At 35.0% G+C, this 16352-nt stretch overlaps 1 protein-coding gene across 1 annotated transcript; it reads left to right on the top strand.

Moving 5' to 3' along the window:
• The first annotated feature begins 13060 nt into the window (after positions 1-13060).
• LOC135118393 (KRAB-A domain-containing protein 2-like) lies at positions 13061-16043 on the top strand. The gene is given in 3 exon segments (XM_064040290.1): positions 13061-14228; positions 14231-15465; positions 15575-16043. Coding segments are annotated over 3 exon segments (2076 nt in total). The 5' UTR covers positions 13061-13570; the 3' UTR covers positions 15758-16043.
• Positions 16044-16352: the final 309 nt, after the last annotated feature.

Genomic DNA, 16352 nt, shown 5'->3' with positions numbered 1-16352 from the left:
CGCTTTTGTTTGCAATCGTTATCTCTGAGTGACGCGGAGACAGTTATTAATTGTTCTACTGATAGATTTATTGAACTCTACAGCTATTGTGCGCGGTTTTACCCGCCAAGTCAATAGGCACCCAAACAATCCATCTTTTTAGCTTACAGTCGCTATCTCTGTAGCCCAAATAAAAATTGGCTTTTATGTAGGTGGGTAACGCTCCTTGTAAAACACTGGTACTCTGCAGTATCCAGTTAGACTAGAAGCCCACCCCAACATACTTGGGAAAGGCTAAGCAGGTGATGACGCAGGTAATTTACCGCGAAGTTTCATTTAAATTTTATATGTACATAGTTCTCTCGTGAAACATCCACACATTCAAACATTCACAATTATATGTATTTTGTGTGTTGTGTAAATCGGTTCAAATTACCGCGGAAGCGAAACAAACTGACATTTAAATTAACAAAACTCGGATTTACGTGTAATCGAGCCGATGACGCAGGAAAACTCCAAAATAACAAAGTACTCACTTATTTGAGTTACAGTCGCCCACGGCTTGTAACTGAGATGACTTTTCAGTTGCTTGTCTGCCCACGCACTTAAGTATAAGTCGGTGGTATGCATATTCAATCTATCTAAGTATACCAATATTTTATGGCTGAAGAGTTTGTTTGTTTGAAAGCGCTAATCTCAGAAAGCACCGGTCCGATTTGAAAAATAATTTCAGTGCTAGATAGCCCATTTATCGAGAAAGGTATAGTCTACTTTATATCCGGGTTCGTGCAGAGGTTATCACGGGATGCGAGTGAAACCGCTGGTAGAAACTAATAAATTATGTAATTTGATACCTGATTCTTCTTCGATTAAAAGCTTTCATTGTAGATACTTTATTTATACAACATTATCTGTTTATTTATATAATTTTGAAGTTTGCTGAGTATTTACCGGAGATCGCTACTTGTGGAGTTTCCTTTTGTAATTCAGTTCATGTTACTATAATAATTGGTAGTATTTATAATTGTCACTGAAGTTATTTTTCAAGTTACTTATTTAAGTAACCTATTACATAATGATAACACTAACAGCAAGGACTGTAAATAGCCTGTAGGTTGCATCTAAACAACCGAGTAACTTCTCGCCATTAACGCTTTACCTTAGATAGAGTGAGTGAGTCATAGACTTACTAACTAAAACCCTTCAATATCCCTTCTGTGTAAGTCTGTAACAATTGCCCGCCACCGCCATCGCTCTACCGGCCGCGGACAATGTATCAATAACAAAACAATATTGCGATTTACTGCTTCGAGAGATCTCTTCAACTGAGAGCTCTTACAGTGAGGCCGACACTTCAGTGTTTCAAGGAAATACCGCACTTCTTGAAGGTACTTTGTTACTAGGTTCAATGTAGAATTGTTTGTTTTCTTGAAATAAGTCATGCTTTAATTCGTAAAAGTGCACTTCGTGTTTTTGTATTGATAAAATTTTGTTTTTCTTTTTTGCTGCAGAAAAACAAATAAAAATTGTTATGGATGAAAATTGAAATCTTTTTTTTATTCATCTGGTGTAAAGTTGATTTTTGGACATATTTCAATTTTCACTTTTTGTAAATATATAAAAGTCTTTTTTTTCAGACTTTTCACCATCGAAATGTGAATTTCAAAATGAATGTCTGATCGAGTGTTATTCTTTGCGTATTTACAAAGCAAAAATATTGCGTTACCTCATACATTTTTCAGATATCAGGTTCAATTTTCCTTATCTGCAAACGAGATCTCGCATGAACCACAACTAACTAACTCTCGTTTGTTATAGAACAGAATTTCACAATTTCGACACTTTTCCAATTACTAGACTTTAGTACCTAACGTGAAGCTTTGTGCGAAACTTTTTGCCCACACAAAGTTTCAAATACAAAAAGTAGTACATAGGTTTAATTAAAGACTTGCGTGTGAGACCGAAATATAGAAAAATATATTACGTTTAAAAATAATATAAAAGGCGTAATATCCTGAAGTTGAAAATATATTAAAGAGTTTTTATTGGTAGCTCAATAAGTCGTGCCAAAGTTGGTGAGAAATGTGATTTATTGAGTGTCACGTGACATGTCACGCTTGTGTGTGTCACGCCGATGGCCGGAGACGAGATTATTAAATCTCTCTCAGCTTCACGCGGGATATTGATGCTGGAGCGCCCTCTCACGACCCATTGTTGAACCGATGAATTTAATATTACGTCCAGTTGGTTTACTTTGTTTATATATTGCATTTGTCATTTAATCACGCTACTTACTGGGAATTGTATATTATTAGATTGTTTTCCAAATTGAATGTTAATTTACATTCTGATAAATTGTGAATTGTGTGGTTGTTTTCAATCCAACGCTACGCATAATTGTTATTTAGGTAATTTTAGTGAAATCTGATGATAGATAAATTCCTGTGATTATGCTGCTTAATTGTCAAAGTACCTAATAGAATCAATGTTTATTCAATTAATTATAGGTATATTTCACTTTCATGATTTGTAATTTGGCAACGTTGTCACGAATCACGAATAAACCAGAATCGTTCAAAATCTACTATCGAACTCAAAATATTGTTGTCAATAACAACTCCAAATAAAAAATAAAGAAACAAACATTTATCGGAACATGACAGAAATGAAATCGAGAACCATTCTTAAAAAAACAAACAGCGTCCCGGAGAAATATTCAAAGCTTTACAAAGTATCAAATAATAAGAATCGAGTAGCTTGGGGCGCTCAATGCGACTGAGAGAGCGGCAGATTGCGTTTATCGACGCTATGCCAGCAAATGACTGTCGATATAAAAATCGTAACTCCTCTATGAAGACGTAAAAAGCTTTTATATGACACGATAGAAGATCTAACGACCACTTAAATAGTACAAAAGGCCGGTCGGGAAGCGTAATGCATCCTACACTTACTCACTCTACAGGCTGTGAAATATTTCTCTGTAACATTTTTGTATTTTACACTTTCAACAAGTGATAGTTATTTTTTATTCAATATCTAAGTTTTCTTTAGGTACTCAATTATCTAGCTTTATTGAACCATTCCATCAACTATGAATGAAAAACTTCTATGGAAAGTTGTTATGATAATATTGCTTGGCATGTGCATTTAATATAGGTAACAAAGACATTGAAGTTTTGTAGTGTATCAAAGTTGATCAAGTTCTTATAAATAGAATCTTCTAGTTTGTCGCATCCTGTATAAGAACTGTGAGTGACAGAAAAAATTAAGTCTTTATTATTGAGTTATCTCTGTGAGTGAGTTACTGGACGTTATCCTGAGCACGGATCACTACACTGCGGGAGTGGGGATACTTTCCGTCTTCCAAATGTTTCGGGGTTGATAAAAGTAAAAGGAAATTGAAAAGCGACCACTTTCAAAATTATTATACTTTTAGAATACAAAAAGAAAATATGCTAAACTACAATAAAATATTTTTCATTAATACTAGTGCTAGTGTTATCATCACCAAGTACCTGACTTACATTAGGTACTGAATAGTAAATAAACTACATATGTACTACATACCTATACATAGATAACACAAAATGAAAAACGTGGTTAAACTCGCCTTACATTTTACATGCCAAAAAAATATAATATCACACGTATCTCCGTAATTGTGTTCATTATATTTTGTCTTTCTTTTCTCTTTTATTTCTGTGAGCAACTCAATAAGTCACACGTCGTTAGCATCCGGCAAAATAACCGGATCGGATTGACGCCGTGCCGGATCCGTCTCATTCGTAATTACAGTTAAAATATCACTTTCATGTTCAGTTGACAAGTGTAATTACAATGTCATTACGATTCGGATTGTTATGACATTACTGAACATTATGCCTGTTAGGATTTTAGATAGAATTATTGTAATTCGTGCAATGTTTGTCTGTCTATTATTGGAACAGGTAACGATCAAGCCAGTTTATGATATGTCATAACTTCTGTATTAAAGTATAACAGAAGTCAGTTAAAAACTTAAGTGTTATTGAAAATGTGTACAGTGACTTATAACACTTACATTGATTAAAAATGTTCAACAAAAAAAAAAAACTTAAAATATATTTGAGATATTTGAATTAAAAGCATTACCAACAGGACCTTCTGAAAATCATCATGAAACTCCACTGAAAATCGTTGAGTCACAAACTAAATAAATATACCTTCGGCTAGCATGGATGACTTGCTGATGTTTTGATAGACTGGTCACTATAGCCACTATAACGAGTTTACTGGGGGTCAAACGTCCACAATATAGTTTCTCAACACTATTAACTGACAAAGTGACCGATATAGCCCACCGGATTAGCAAGCTGAAGTGGCAATGGGCAGGCCATATTGCTCGCAGAGCAGATGGCAGATGGGGCCGAAAAGTGCTGGAGTGGAGACCACGGACTAGCAAGCGCAGCGTAGGACGTCCACCAACGAGGTGGACAGACGACCTTATAAAGGTCGCCGTCGACGCTGGATGCAGGTCGCTTCCAACAGGTATCTGTGGAGATCAAAGGGGGAGGCCTATGTTCAGCAGTGGACGTCCTATGGCTGAGATGATGATGATGATGATGATTAACTGACTCACTGTAAATAGTTAAAAGATTTCACACTAGCGGTATTTGTAGGTTTGGCCAATGAGCATTACTTAAAAAACCGAGAGAGTGCCTAGTGCGAGTTATGCAAGTTAACTTTTTCGATGTGTAAATTTTCATAATACTTAATCAAGTATGTAGCACTAATCTTAGAATTTTTTATTTGATAAAAACTGTCATGTGATGTAGCATACGACTCTTTATTTCAGCCGTATTATAATTACGTTTCGAGCGCGTTAGCTTACAAAACTCGGAATCAGCATTCAATTGTTTAGGCGGTAGGCGCGCTTAAACACGTTTAACAATAAGCGCTCAACCGCTTGTTTGAAATAGACTAAAAAGTGAGCAATATTAATTGAATCCAGTCTGCATGATTCACGGATATGATTGCCATTTTGTCATATTGACGATTGTGCTCATTTATTATATTAATTAACGTAATTTGATAATTCCCGCGGTCCATTAGCAAAATAATTGCACTTTTGTTCCATTTCCAAGGAAAGCCATGATTATTTGCATAAATTATTTGTGAATTCTAGTTACTTTTTATGATGATTATCACATTGGTGAATTGTGCAATATTTCTCGTTAATGTTTTCTATGTAAATTATTCATGTCATAATACCCTATGTTAAACTGAATAACAGATTACATTTAAATGTTTAAATACGTAGGTTATATTTAAAATCATTGTTTATTATGTAACCCACATAATACTTCAATATTAAAACACAGCAAAACTGTCTATTCTGTCCATACAGGTACCCGAAGACATGACACGTGAAGTTCCCTACTTTACGTTCTCACGTTTGCAAATAGAAACAAAATCCTTCGCACTTCGTACCGCGGCACATAAATGTCAAATTGGGTCGTATAGCCCATACGACCCATATAGGCGAGCAGCCATATAGCCCCTATGGGATGAAAGGGGCCGTGTCAAAGCACGGTATCTGTCAACCTTGAGAGTGAAGACAAATGGGCTCTCGGGACAAACTGCATGCTATAAGGATGCTTCTATTGTAAGATCTGATGAAGGACGGTTTTTGTAATGTCTGTACATATATCCGTCTTTGCGATATGTCTCTGCGAACAATTACGCGGAAAAGTTGTATGGCAAACATACAAACATTATAAAGATAATCGAAGTAGCTTCCACAATAAACAAAAAAAAAAAAGCTATTGCATAGTAAGACATACCTACAATGCTGGTATTTTGAATAAATAAACTTGAAGACATTTACTTTATTTAACACCATGAGAGTGACAATACTTTCAAATACTTAAATTTATATCCAGTTAGTTTTGTAAGACTGCCTCAATAGAAAATATCTTTTTAAATTCTGTCAAGCCTCTCAAGTATCTTCCAGAACCATATAGTTATGTATGGCAAGTAATTGCGTGAATACATACAAAAAGCCGCTGTATACAGAAGGCACTCGGTCTTCGTAACTGTGACGTCACGCGACAGCCAGCGGTGTCGACAACTATATATTATATTGCTAGGTACATATCATGTATGTACTGAATACGACATTCATAAATATAGAACGTCTTGTGATGTGTGTTTCTTTTGAAAATGGTAATAGAAGTAAGTATCCTTGTAAATTCAAAAAAAGAGTTGGTTTTTGAATGTAAATTGTTGGTAAGTATTACTTCTACACTAATTGAGAAGAAAATGACATGAAGAAGCAAACAATATGTGGGGCATAGCTTCCTCGGAAAAAATACACCGATAAAATCGAGTGTATAATAATAAAAGGACCACTGACAATTTTGGATAACCAAAACCCAAATAAGACAAAACTTACATTGCATACAAACAGATACAGCATACTTTTCAGCACTAGTTCTTTCAACAAAACTGAATTACAAACATAATAGGTACTTTGCCATCAAAACACATTGTCGTAAATATCTATTGTACCCACCGTACAAACGTCCGTATTTCCCTTCGATAGATTCTCATTGAGCGAGCGAAGTTCATTTTTGTCGGAACAAGCAATATGCGCAGATAGGACAAAATACAGTGCATAACAATGAGTATCAAGTAAAGCAAACTTTATCTTTGCAATAAACTCCTCCGGTGGACAGGGAGGGTAAAGGTGGTACTACATTAGAGTATATTTTGTAATTCGTATATTTTCTCTTAAGAGTCAGGAATTTCCGAAGGTGTTGGATTAGATACCAAATTTTTTAAATGAAGCTTCTTTTGTTTCTTGAGACCTGATATCGACGTTGTCATAATTAATTAGCATTGTTCTTTGTTTACTATTTTGAGTTTAGATATAAATGAAGTAAGTTATGAGAACTATTTCAGAAGTTGTAATGTAAGGTTCTTCAAATCTTTTTAAAGATAGGTAAATTATGCCAAGCTTTCTGTGATTAAAACGTCTGAAACTAAAGGAAACACTAGTCATGTTCTCATGTATACCTATAAACGAGCATGCTAGTTTGGATACTAAAGTCATGTTACATCTTAAGTACATTGTAGTAGATACAATATGGTAACTGCAATGTATCAAATGCATGTCACATCTGATCGCAGCCTTAGTCTTGAATTCTGTATAGCTAGGTCCCGCGACAGCGCGATACAAAATGTAGTGCTCATGTGTTCGTGCATATACATACATAAACTATGTATCTATGTGTTTACATAGTACAGGTACGACTGGCGGAGCTCCTTAAGATGTAGAAGATATATGAGTATCTTAGTTTTCTCGGAAAGTGTGGAATATTATAAGAAGATACGACAATTTGGTGAAATGTCTTAGCTGTGAGCTGTGTCGTGAATATGAACTTGTGTCTGCTTTTTATAAGTAATGCTTTTAAAATGTCTGATCTGATTAGGTATTTTCAGATTGAATTGTATTTTTTTTATTTCAATTAAAATGTTGACAAAAAGAGTGTTGACAAAATCTACCTCAAATAGTGATGCCAAAGAGAAGTTTTTCATGATAAAAGTCGAGAGCGTATGGTTTGGCATTACTTAATTGGCGTGAAAGTTTGGGCAACAGTTCACAAACTATTGGTCAACGTTGAAAAAAAGTTAGCAGTGGGCAGGCCATACTGTATTAAATCTGTCCAGCGAAACCGCCACGTATCTATAGGTACATATTTTAAAACCATATTATCCGTCAGCATTTTGTCTGCTTGCGAAAAAGTAAACAATTTTATGTGATTTTCCATAACAGACCAAGTGTTTAATCAGAAAGGATTCACTACTTACTACTATTGATACCTGATCAAAGCCATACCGTAACTATGTGGTAAATAAACCTGAAAAATGTACTGTGTTTGATCTGACTCGGCGTGAATTACTGATTAATTTCCCAGCGGGCCCATACGCCATTGACTGATGATGCCAACGTAATGAACAGTGACATTGAACAGCGTGTGACCTCCGTATTGTCATATTATATTACAAGGGCTTTTCCTGAAGGGTGGGAAGCTGGCCAAGGGTGAGTCGAACGGCAAAAATCAAGTTTGTTATATGGTAGCCCACCTAATATGTATTTTATCCTTTTGGTTTAGCTGCAATATAAATATATCGATTAAAAAAATCTGTCTTGCCACTCGTAAGAAACAACCTGGTGACAAACTGGTGGGTAATCTTAATTATAACCCTTTGGCAACTAAACCCTTTTAACGTGGTTAGTATGTCAGTTAAATGACATTAGTTTAGCCACATTTGATAATGTTCAACGAGTTTCCTTTCAAAATGGCGTTAAACGATTTCTAGGAATTGAATAGAGGGGTTTGCTAAATGCTATGCTTAGGTATATTTTGATAGGTGTGAGCAGCTAAACGTAAGATAATATCGTCAGTGTGTGAATACATTAGATTTTCTAGGAAATGGCTCACGGTAGCCTAACAGAAACCTAAGCGATATTGTAATAGTGAAAATATATAATGTGTTATATGGCTATTTAGATAAAATACACAATCTTTCCCGGTATTACATTTTCTTAAACTGTACATCTTTTTTACAATTCGCCAAACATTATCAAAAATTATATGTGATAGAATTTCATATGATTAGGTATGACACACCCGATATATTTTTTAATTTACACGTCTTCTTTCTGTGACATTATAACACAAAAGCTCACAAACACGATTAGCGAATCAGCGAGCGTCACCGCTAATCAGTGCGGTGCGGCGACGTAATGACAAAGTTGCCGCGCCGCCGCGCGTCACAGCGGCAGGGAACAACAACTCGATTTAAGTCGACGACGCGAGACATAGAGTGGCACGCTGTTACACCGAACTGTAATGAGAGACAAGATTATGTGAGAAAGATTGTGTGATGATGTTTGTAAATCTATCCTGGGTTTCGATAAATTTCGAGTGCTACTTACGTTCTGCTTGACATTTAGGAAGATTACATAAAAATGCGTCAACTTATTTATACTAATATTATAAAGAGGAAAATTTTGTTAGTTTCGTTTGTTTCTTATGGTTAAACTCAAAAACTACTGGACCAATTTTAAAAATTCTTTCTCTGCTAGAATGGTACCTACACTCTTCTCGAGTCAGAGACATAAATATTTTATCCCGACTCAGGCAGTAGTTAGAGAGTAGCAAAAAACAGGCTAGTCTTAATGTACCTACAAGCAAAGATTTTGATAAAAACCCAATCGTTTCTATCCAGCAGATGCAAAAATTCAGCAGGCATTTACTTCTCTCATTAGCGTATCAAGGCACGAAAAACCAGACGTTTCTCTCAAAAGTCCGAAACATAAATTTTATTCAAAGCAACGTGCTTTCCTTTGAGCATTTTGAGCGTTAAAAATAAAAATGTTACGTTCGTTTCGTTGTGAACGTGGCGAAGATTCATCTTATCGTCTCGTCATTAGTGGAGTTAAGAGAAAATGAAGAGTCCGTTCTCGTGGGATTAGGGTTGGTCTGCCGAGCTCCTTTGTGCCAGTCGTGGTTATGGCTGGAGATTCGTAGAAGGACTATTATATCGTCAGGCTGTGAGAATGTTTTGTGTTATGGAAGATGTCAGGTAAGTTTGTAAGCTGTTGTTTGTAATTGCGTGCTGTTATAACACAAATATTTTGGGGATTTGATCAAGGGATTGTTCCTTGTGCACAAGTTTGGCTATTTTATGCGGTATTATCAGGAACGCTAACTGGTCTTCGGTGTTATGTCTTACTAGGATAACTAATTAGTTAGGTGTTACTTAGATTGTCACCACGTGTATTGCTAATTGGTATGATTCCTATTATATCAAACATGCTACTCCGCAGACGTGGGAGTATTATGTACAGTCCAGGCAAATTATCAGGAAAAAAAAACATAAATTATGTTTGTAAACATTATGATTTATTGGAGATTACAACCAAAAGCTCATTATAACTACCGCTTAACATGTTAATTATCTATTAATTAAATATATATTACGAAAAATAAATAACAATTTAGCTAATTATTTCTTACAGTATAAACTAATTAACAGTTTCAGATAATAGGATCGGCAGCTACCGGCGAGTTAGTGCGGTAAGCTGCGGCGCACAATGGCGGGAAGTTTGGCGGCGCGCACTGAGCGTCGATCCCACAGACAATGTGCTCGGGCGCACAATGCTATGTGCTGCTTCACAACTCACGTATTTTATAATGTTTCGTGGAAATGGTATGTGAGTTTGACGTTTTAGGGAACTTATTTTCATTGGTTAAAATTCAAATAGAAGTTACCTACTTCTTTGCCAATATTTTACTGTTATGGCATGAATCTTTTTAGTACCTATTGGGGTAAATAAAGGTAATTCTTTCAGGTTAATAACCTTTTCCACAAGACTCAGTGTATTATAAGTCATAGTAACACGACACGTAAATACATTATCTCAAAGTGAAGGATGGCGTAACATAGAGGTGAATGAACCCTAAAAAGAAAATACTCAGTCAAGAAAAACAGCAATAAATACGTTGATCCTCCTTAACGCCGAACTTGCTAGTCACATACTCGTATTTTAATATTGCCACATTCAAGGCAAAAAAATGTCGGAAAACATTTTATTATTTGCCAAAGCTTAGCATGTGGTATTCAGCAATATCTCCAATCTATACGTAAGCATTATCTTTGATTTATAACTAGCTTCGTTGTACAAAAATATCTGGAGAAATATTTATATGATAGGTACCAGGCGCTCATAAAATAATAGGAGAATATTCCAGCGATGGGAATGGCAGCGATAAGCGCTTGAAGCACGCGCCGCGCAGGATATTGCGTGTGATGGAAACAGCGCTTTACGCTGGATTTTTAAAGTGTCACACGTTCAAAATGGCTTTCGTAAACTACTTAACAGAATGTACTTTACGGAGCTTAATTTTATTTTTGTCGTCAAAGTGTTTACTGTTTTATGAAATTCGTTCATGACGTAAACTTGCTGTTCATTTACTTTTTCACGTTTTTCTCTTCTTATATTTCTTTTTATATTTTTTCATGCTGATAGTCTTTACGTTTTTGGATTTAGACCAAGTAACTAATGTTTTAAAGACCTGACAGGAGCCAATCAAGCAAATTTTGATACATACAAATGTTTAGAAAGAAAATGACATATTTTTCTATGCTCATACACACTTTTGTCTATCAAGTAAAGGAAAAATATCTAACGCTTCTTACCCCTGTTGTTCCTTAGGACGAAAATTCCCTACAGAAAAACAAATCATTACAAAACACGACCTTCTAAGTACTTTAAGTACATACTTAACATTATCTGAAACCGCCTCCGACGCAATCTCCGTGCTCGATCATATAACGCGTCCCACGGCGGCGCTCGGCAATGTTCGGCAATGTTCGGCTAACTCCGCCGATCATCGGCTGCTATCGGCTCTGTAATGTTCACGTGTTAACGGTAAACTACACTTATCTCCTTGCTTTACTTTTGTTAAAGGAGATATTGGCTTACTTATAAGGATGGTTATCTTCGATAGTTTAGAAAAATGACGACCGAAAAGCGAGATTCTCACTATGAACTTTTGTCGCGTGTATTTCCACAAAATACAGGGCGATATTCCTAATAGAACCCTATTATTACAAAATAACATAGTTACACTATCAATTTAGCACACAAACATAGCAGATACACAATTCGTAGCACAATACTAGCCAAACTTCAATGGCCGCGGGTGTATCTCGAACTCCTAATGTGTTGCAAATTGATTTAAACCCCATTGCAGGCCGGCGCAGTTACCAGCTTTTACGACCGATAAAAACGTAATTAAATAACTATACTATAGCCGTTAAGTACTGTCATCTATTCTGCAAAGTGACGTAATTGCCTATTCAATAATTTTAGGGGTTTAGACACCAAAGTTATTGGTGGAGTGGTGACAATGGATATGTAAGCCTTTAAAGAGGCTCGATATTTAGATTAGTACGTAAAGTACTGAATATAAACAACGTCAGTGTTCTATTTATAGTCTTTGAAAATGTAATTAATAGCATGGAGTCTGCATAATAGCTTTGTCTGTAGTTGAAGGCGTTATAATGAAACGGTTGATTATTACGTATGCAGCTCCAACGTGATGTCAAATCAGAACATTTAGATCATATTTGTTTGGTTACCGTCCATCTATGTTCTTTCTATGTTTGTTAAATCGTGTATTATACCTTAGATAATTATTCAACTGCCGGGGCTTGAGAAGGAACATGGTGGGTTGCATCCACAGCGGGCGAGGTCATTTGATGATTTACCAAAAAAAAATATAATAATTTACAACTTACTTATACTATGCGTAGAAGCACTTTCTAAACACACTTCCTAATTTCAACGCTTAACACGCAACAACGACAAAATGTATGCACATTTCCCGTCTCATTCACTTTTACCCTCCTTGCGACATTTCTCTCGGTTAGTACTCCCTGACACTCTTGTAAAGAAGTATTCAACACTCGTTTATTATTCGCGGCAACAGTTGCTTGCTGCAAACTATCTGGAGCATGCTTCAAGATCTGGGAGACTCGTTATATTCCATAGTGCCCTAGTCACCGGGGAATGAATCTTAACTGAACTAAGTCTGTGAGCTGATGAATTGCCCAAGGACGCCATTATTGTCACATGCATTAGACCATTATAGTAGTTTTATGTTAATTATTTTAATTTATTTACTTATAATGTTATATTTGTGAGGTGGCAGTACCTTCTCTTTAAATAAACAAGCTGATGTTAGGGAAGAAAAATCTGGATAAGTTCAAAACGTGTCTAAAACTATAGATTTGATTATTACATCTAAAATACTAACCTGTACCTATGAACACTAGTCGTAGCTAACATTGTATTTAATATAGTGTTCGGAATATATTCCTGACTCATAACGAAATGTTTGAAAACAGTTATACTAATTGGCGCTTTGAAACTAACTCAACATTTCCATACGAATAATTTTACTACATACTACTGCTTTATAAGAAAACAACCAAAATTCCTCATACCTAAGTAAATACGTATATGTCACCGTAAGATTACAAAAAGCGTTAGATTACAATCTATCTCGAGAGATTGTAAACTGTCGAATTATTGTGAACCGAAACATCTGATTGCAATTTAACGCATTCTTTTTCGCTATATTATAATCTATCAATGTAAAGCGGCCAAATTGTCAACTGGCGTAGAACGGAATGCATCTTGCGCGCTGATTGGTAGAACGTAATGTGTCCCCGCCCCTCCGGCATTCGCCATTTTGTTTGTTTATTTCGGTTTGTTGTCGATTGTGTAAAAAACTGTGTTTTCGTGATTATAAATTGATTTCCTGTTGAAAGTAACCTATATCTTTAGAATTAGTTATATAAAAGTGTTGAGGATGTGAAATTTATCTGTGATTAACCAAAGAAAAGCAGTTTGAACGATAAACCAACAAATTAGTGTGAGTTTCCGAACATAACCTAAATTACATTAATTTCTCGTGTTTTAATATTTGTATATGCGTGGAAACTTACGTGTTCTCATTAAATAACATTAGCCATGTCGGATATTGAGCCTGGTCAACAAAATAACTCAGAAAAAAATGATTTTGTTAATCCGAACGAATTTACCATAGAGCTACAAAAATATTACAGTGGGCATAATGAAAACAGTAAAAAATTAGAGTGGACAAATCAAAGAATACAAAATATAATAAATTTGTTAGATGAGTACAGCATAATAAAATGTCAAGGTAGGCGGCCAACAAACAAGCATTACCATCATGCAAGAAAATACGATGTAATGAATATTGGCAACCGGAAAGTCTTGATAGTGAAAAGAAAGAATATATCGGATCCCGTAGTGCAAATAATTCCATCGGAAGAGTATTATGAAAAGATATTTGATGCACATATTGCCACTGGGCATGGACGTCGAGACAAAATTGTTCACGCCTTAAAAGATAGATATATGGTACCAATATTTGCGGTCTCTATATTTCTAAATTTGTGTAAAACATGCCTTTCAAGAAAAAGTTTTCCAAAAAAAGGAATAGTCGTTAAACCGTTGGTTTCGGAAGACTTCAATCGACGGGGACAAATAGATCTTGTGGACTTCCAAACATCTCCAGATCAAGAGTATAAATGGTTATTACAATATCAGGATCATTTAACAAAATTCTGTTTTTTGCGACCATTAAAAAGCAAACAAGCAAAGGAGTTGGCTGTCCTCACATCCTCCAAAGTGATAATGGACGCGAGTTCACAGCATCTGTGCTGAAAGAAATAGTCAGTTTGTGGCCTGTTTGTAAAATAGTAAATGGAAGACCAAGATATCCGCAAAGCCAAGGAAGTATAGAACGTTCAAATCAAGACGTAAAAAATATGATTCGAGCATGGATGTCAGATAACAAATCTACTAATTGGTCCATTGGATGCTATTTCGTTCAGTTCCAGAAAAATTCATCCTACCATTCAACAATTGCTCGAACTCCGTATAAAGCCTTGTTTGGCGAGGATCCAAAACTCGGACTCTCATCGACCTACTTATCTAAAAACATAATATCTAAATTAGAGAATGAAGAAGATGTAGAAAAATTGCTTGAAGAGATTAACAACAACAAAGAACAAAATTCAGAAAAAGATCAAGATGATGAAGCGGAAAACATAAATACAATAAATATTACAAACGTTGAGACTCTAAATATTAAACAAGAAGACACAAAAACAAGTCATGAAATAGTAATAGAAGAACAAATTAACATTACAAACGATCCCGAACTACTTACCACTTTAAATGCGAATTTGCCTGTGATTACGGATGCTGTTATTCATATACCAGAAAATGAGCAGGACAAATCTTTGCATAGCACAAATAGCAAAGATTCGGAAAAACAAGGAAAACCAAATGAAAATGAGGACAAAGAAATCATCACCTTAGATAAAACCACCGCACCTAGCGTCCTGCCTTTTGTAAGTGATATTGGTGTAATAATTGAAGGATCAAATAATTTTTTGTGTCACGTGTGCAACAAAGAATCATCTGGAGGTCATACATGTACAATTTGCAAAAAATATGTTCACGCCATATGTGGAGTTGCACCTGAGGAAATGGAAGGCTATGGATCGCAATTGCTTTGCAATTTATGTGTGAATGAACGTAAAATCGTAAAGCAAAGAACGGAATCATACATAAATTTAAAAAGAGCGGCAGATAAAATGCTATCTACGTCGTCTAAGAAATTTAAAGATATCAGTACTGGTTCAACTGTATTAGTTGAAGTCCCAAAAGTTGACAGGGGACCTTTGGACAATAAAAACCTGGTTGGAAAGGTTTTAATGAAAAAGAACGAATTATATCAAGTTGGCACTGAATTTGGTATAATCAAAGATTGGATACCTCGAAATGCTATTCTTTCCTCTCCAAATGCAGAGCCACGCAGTGACATTCCAGAGGTCAGTATAATTTTACTTTTTATGTCATCTTTAAATGCATTTTAGCAATATAATTACTCATATGTTGTATTTACCTGGCACTTCATATTTTTATTTACATACTTTTCAGGTGACTTTGCCGTTGAGAACAATAGCATCGATGTCTTCATCATTTGGCGGGCAAGGCATGAAGCAATGCAATTGCAAAAAAACAAAAAATGGACAATGCCTTTCTAATAGGTGCAACTGCAAAAAAGCCAATGTTCTTTGCAACTCCCGGTGCCACAGCTCTTTGACGTGCAAAAATAAGTAACGGTTTAATTTTTTATAAAAAAAATTGTACTTAGTTTTTAAGACTCTTTGTAACATTATTTTAATTTGCGTTTGAGGTTTTTATGTTTTTAATTTTAATTTGTGTTACAAGACAAAGTAATTGTTTTTTTTTACTTTTTTTTTTAATTGTCCAATTTAAATTGTTTGAGGCCAAAATTACCTTTTTTACATGAGAGGCTTTTATTTTATTTTTAAATATTAGTTTGTATTTGAAGACTAAATACCTAACTGTATTTTTATAAGAGTGATTTTTATATAAATTTAAGTCAAATGTTTTTTCTAAGACTGGAATTAAGACTAAGACTGAAATTTGTAACGTTATTTTAATTTGTATTAGAGGACAAAGTAACCGTTTTTATATTTCTCATTTTCATTTGAATTGCAGGATAAAATGATTGTTTATTATTTTAAAGTTTTTTTTTATAATTGTCCAATTTAAATTATTTGAGGACAAAATTAAGTACCCTTTTTTACATAAGAGGCTTTTTTTTTTTTTAATATTTGTTTGTGTTTGAAGACCTAATTGTTTTGTTTTTTTTTTATACAAATTTCTTATAATTTTCCAATTTCAAATT

This window comes from Helicoverpa armigera, chromosome 22, assembly GCF_030705265.1.
Source record: "Helicoverpa armigera isolate CAAS_96S chromosome 22, ASM3070526v1, whole genome shotgun sequence".
NCBI classification, from domain to species: Eukaryota; Metazoa; Arthropoda; class Insecta; order Lepidoptera; family Noctuidae; genus Helicoverpa; species Helicoverpa armigera.
This window is presented reverse-complemented; position numbering and strand designations above follow the sequence as displayed.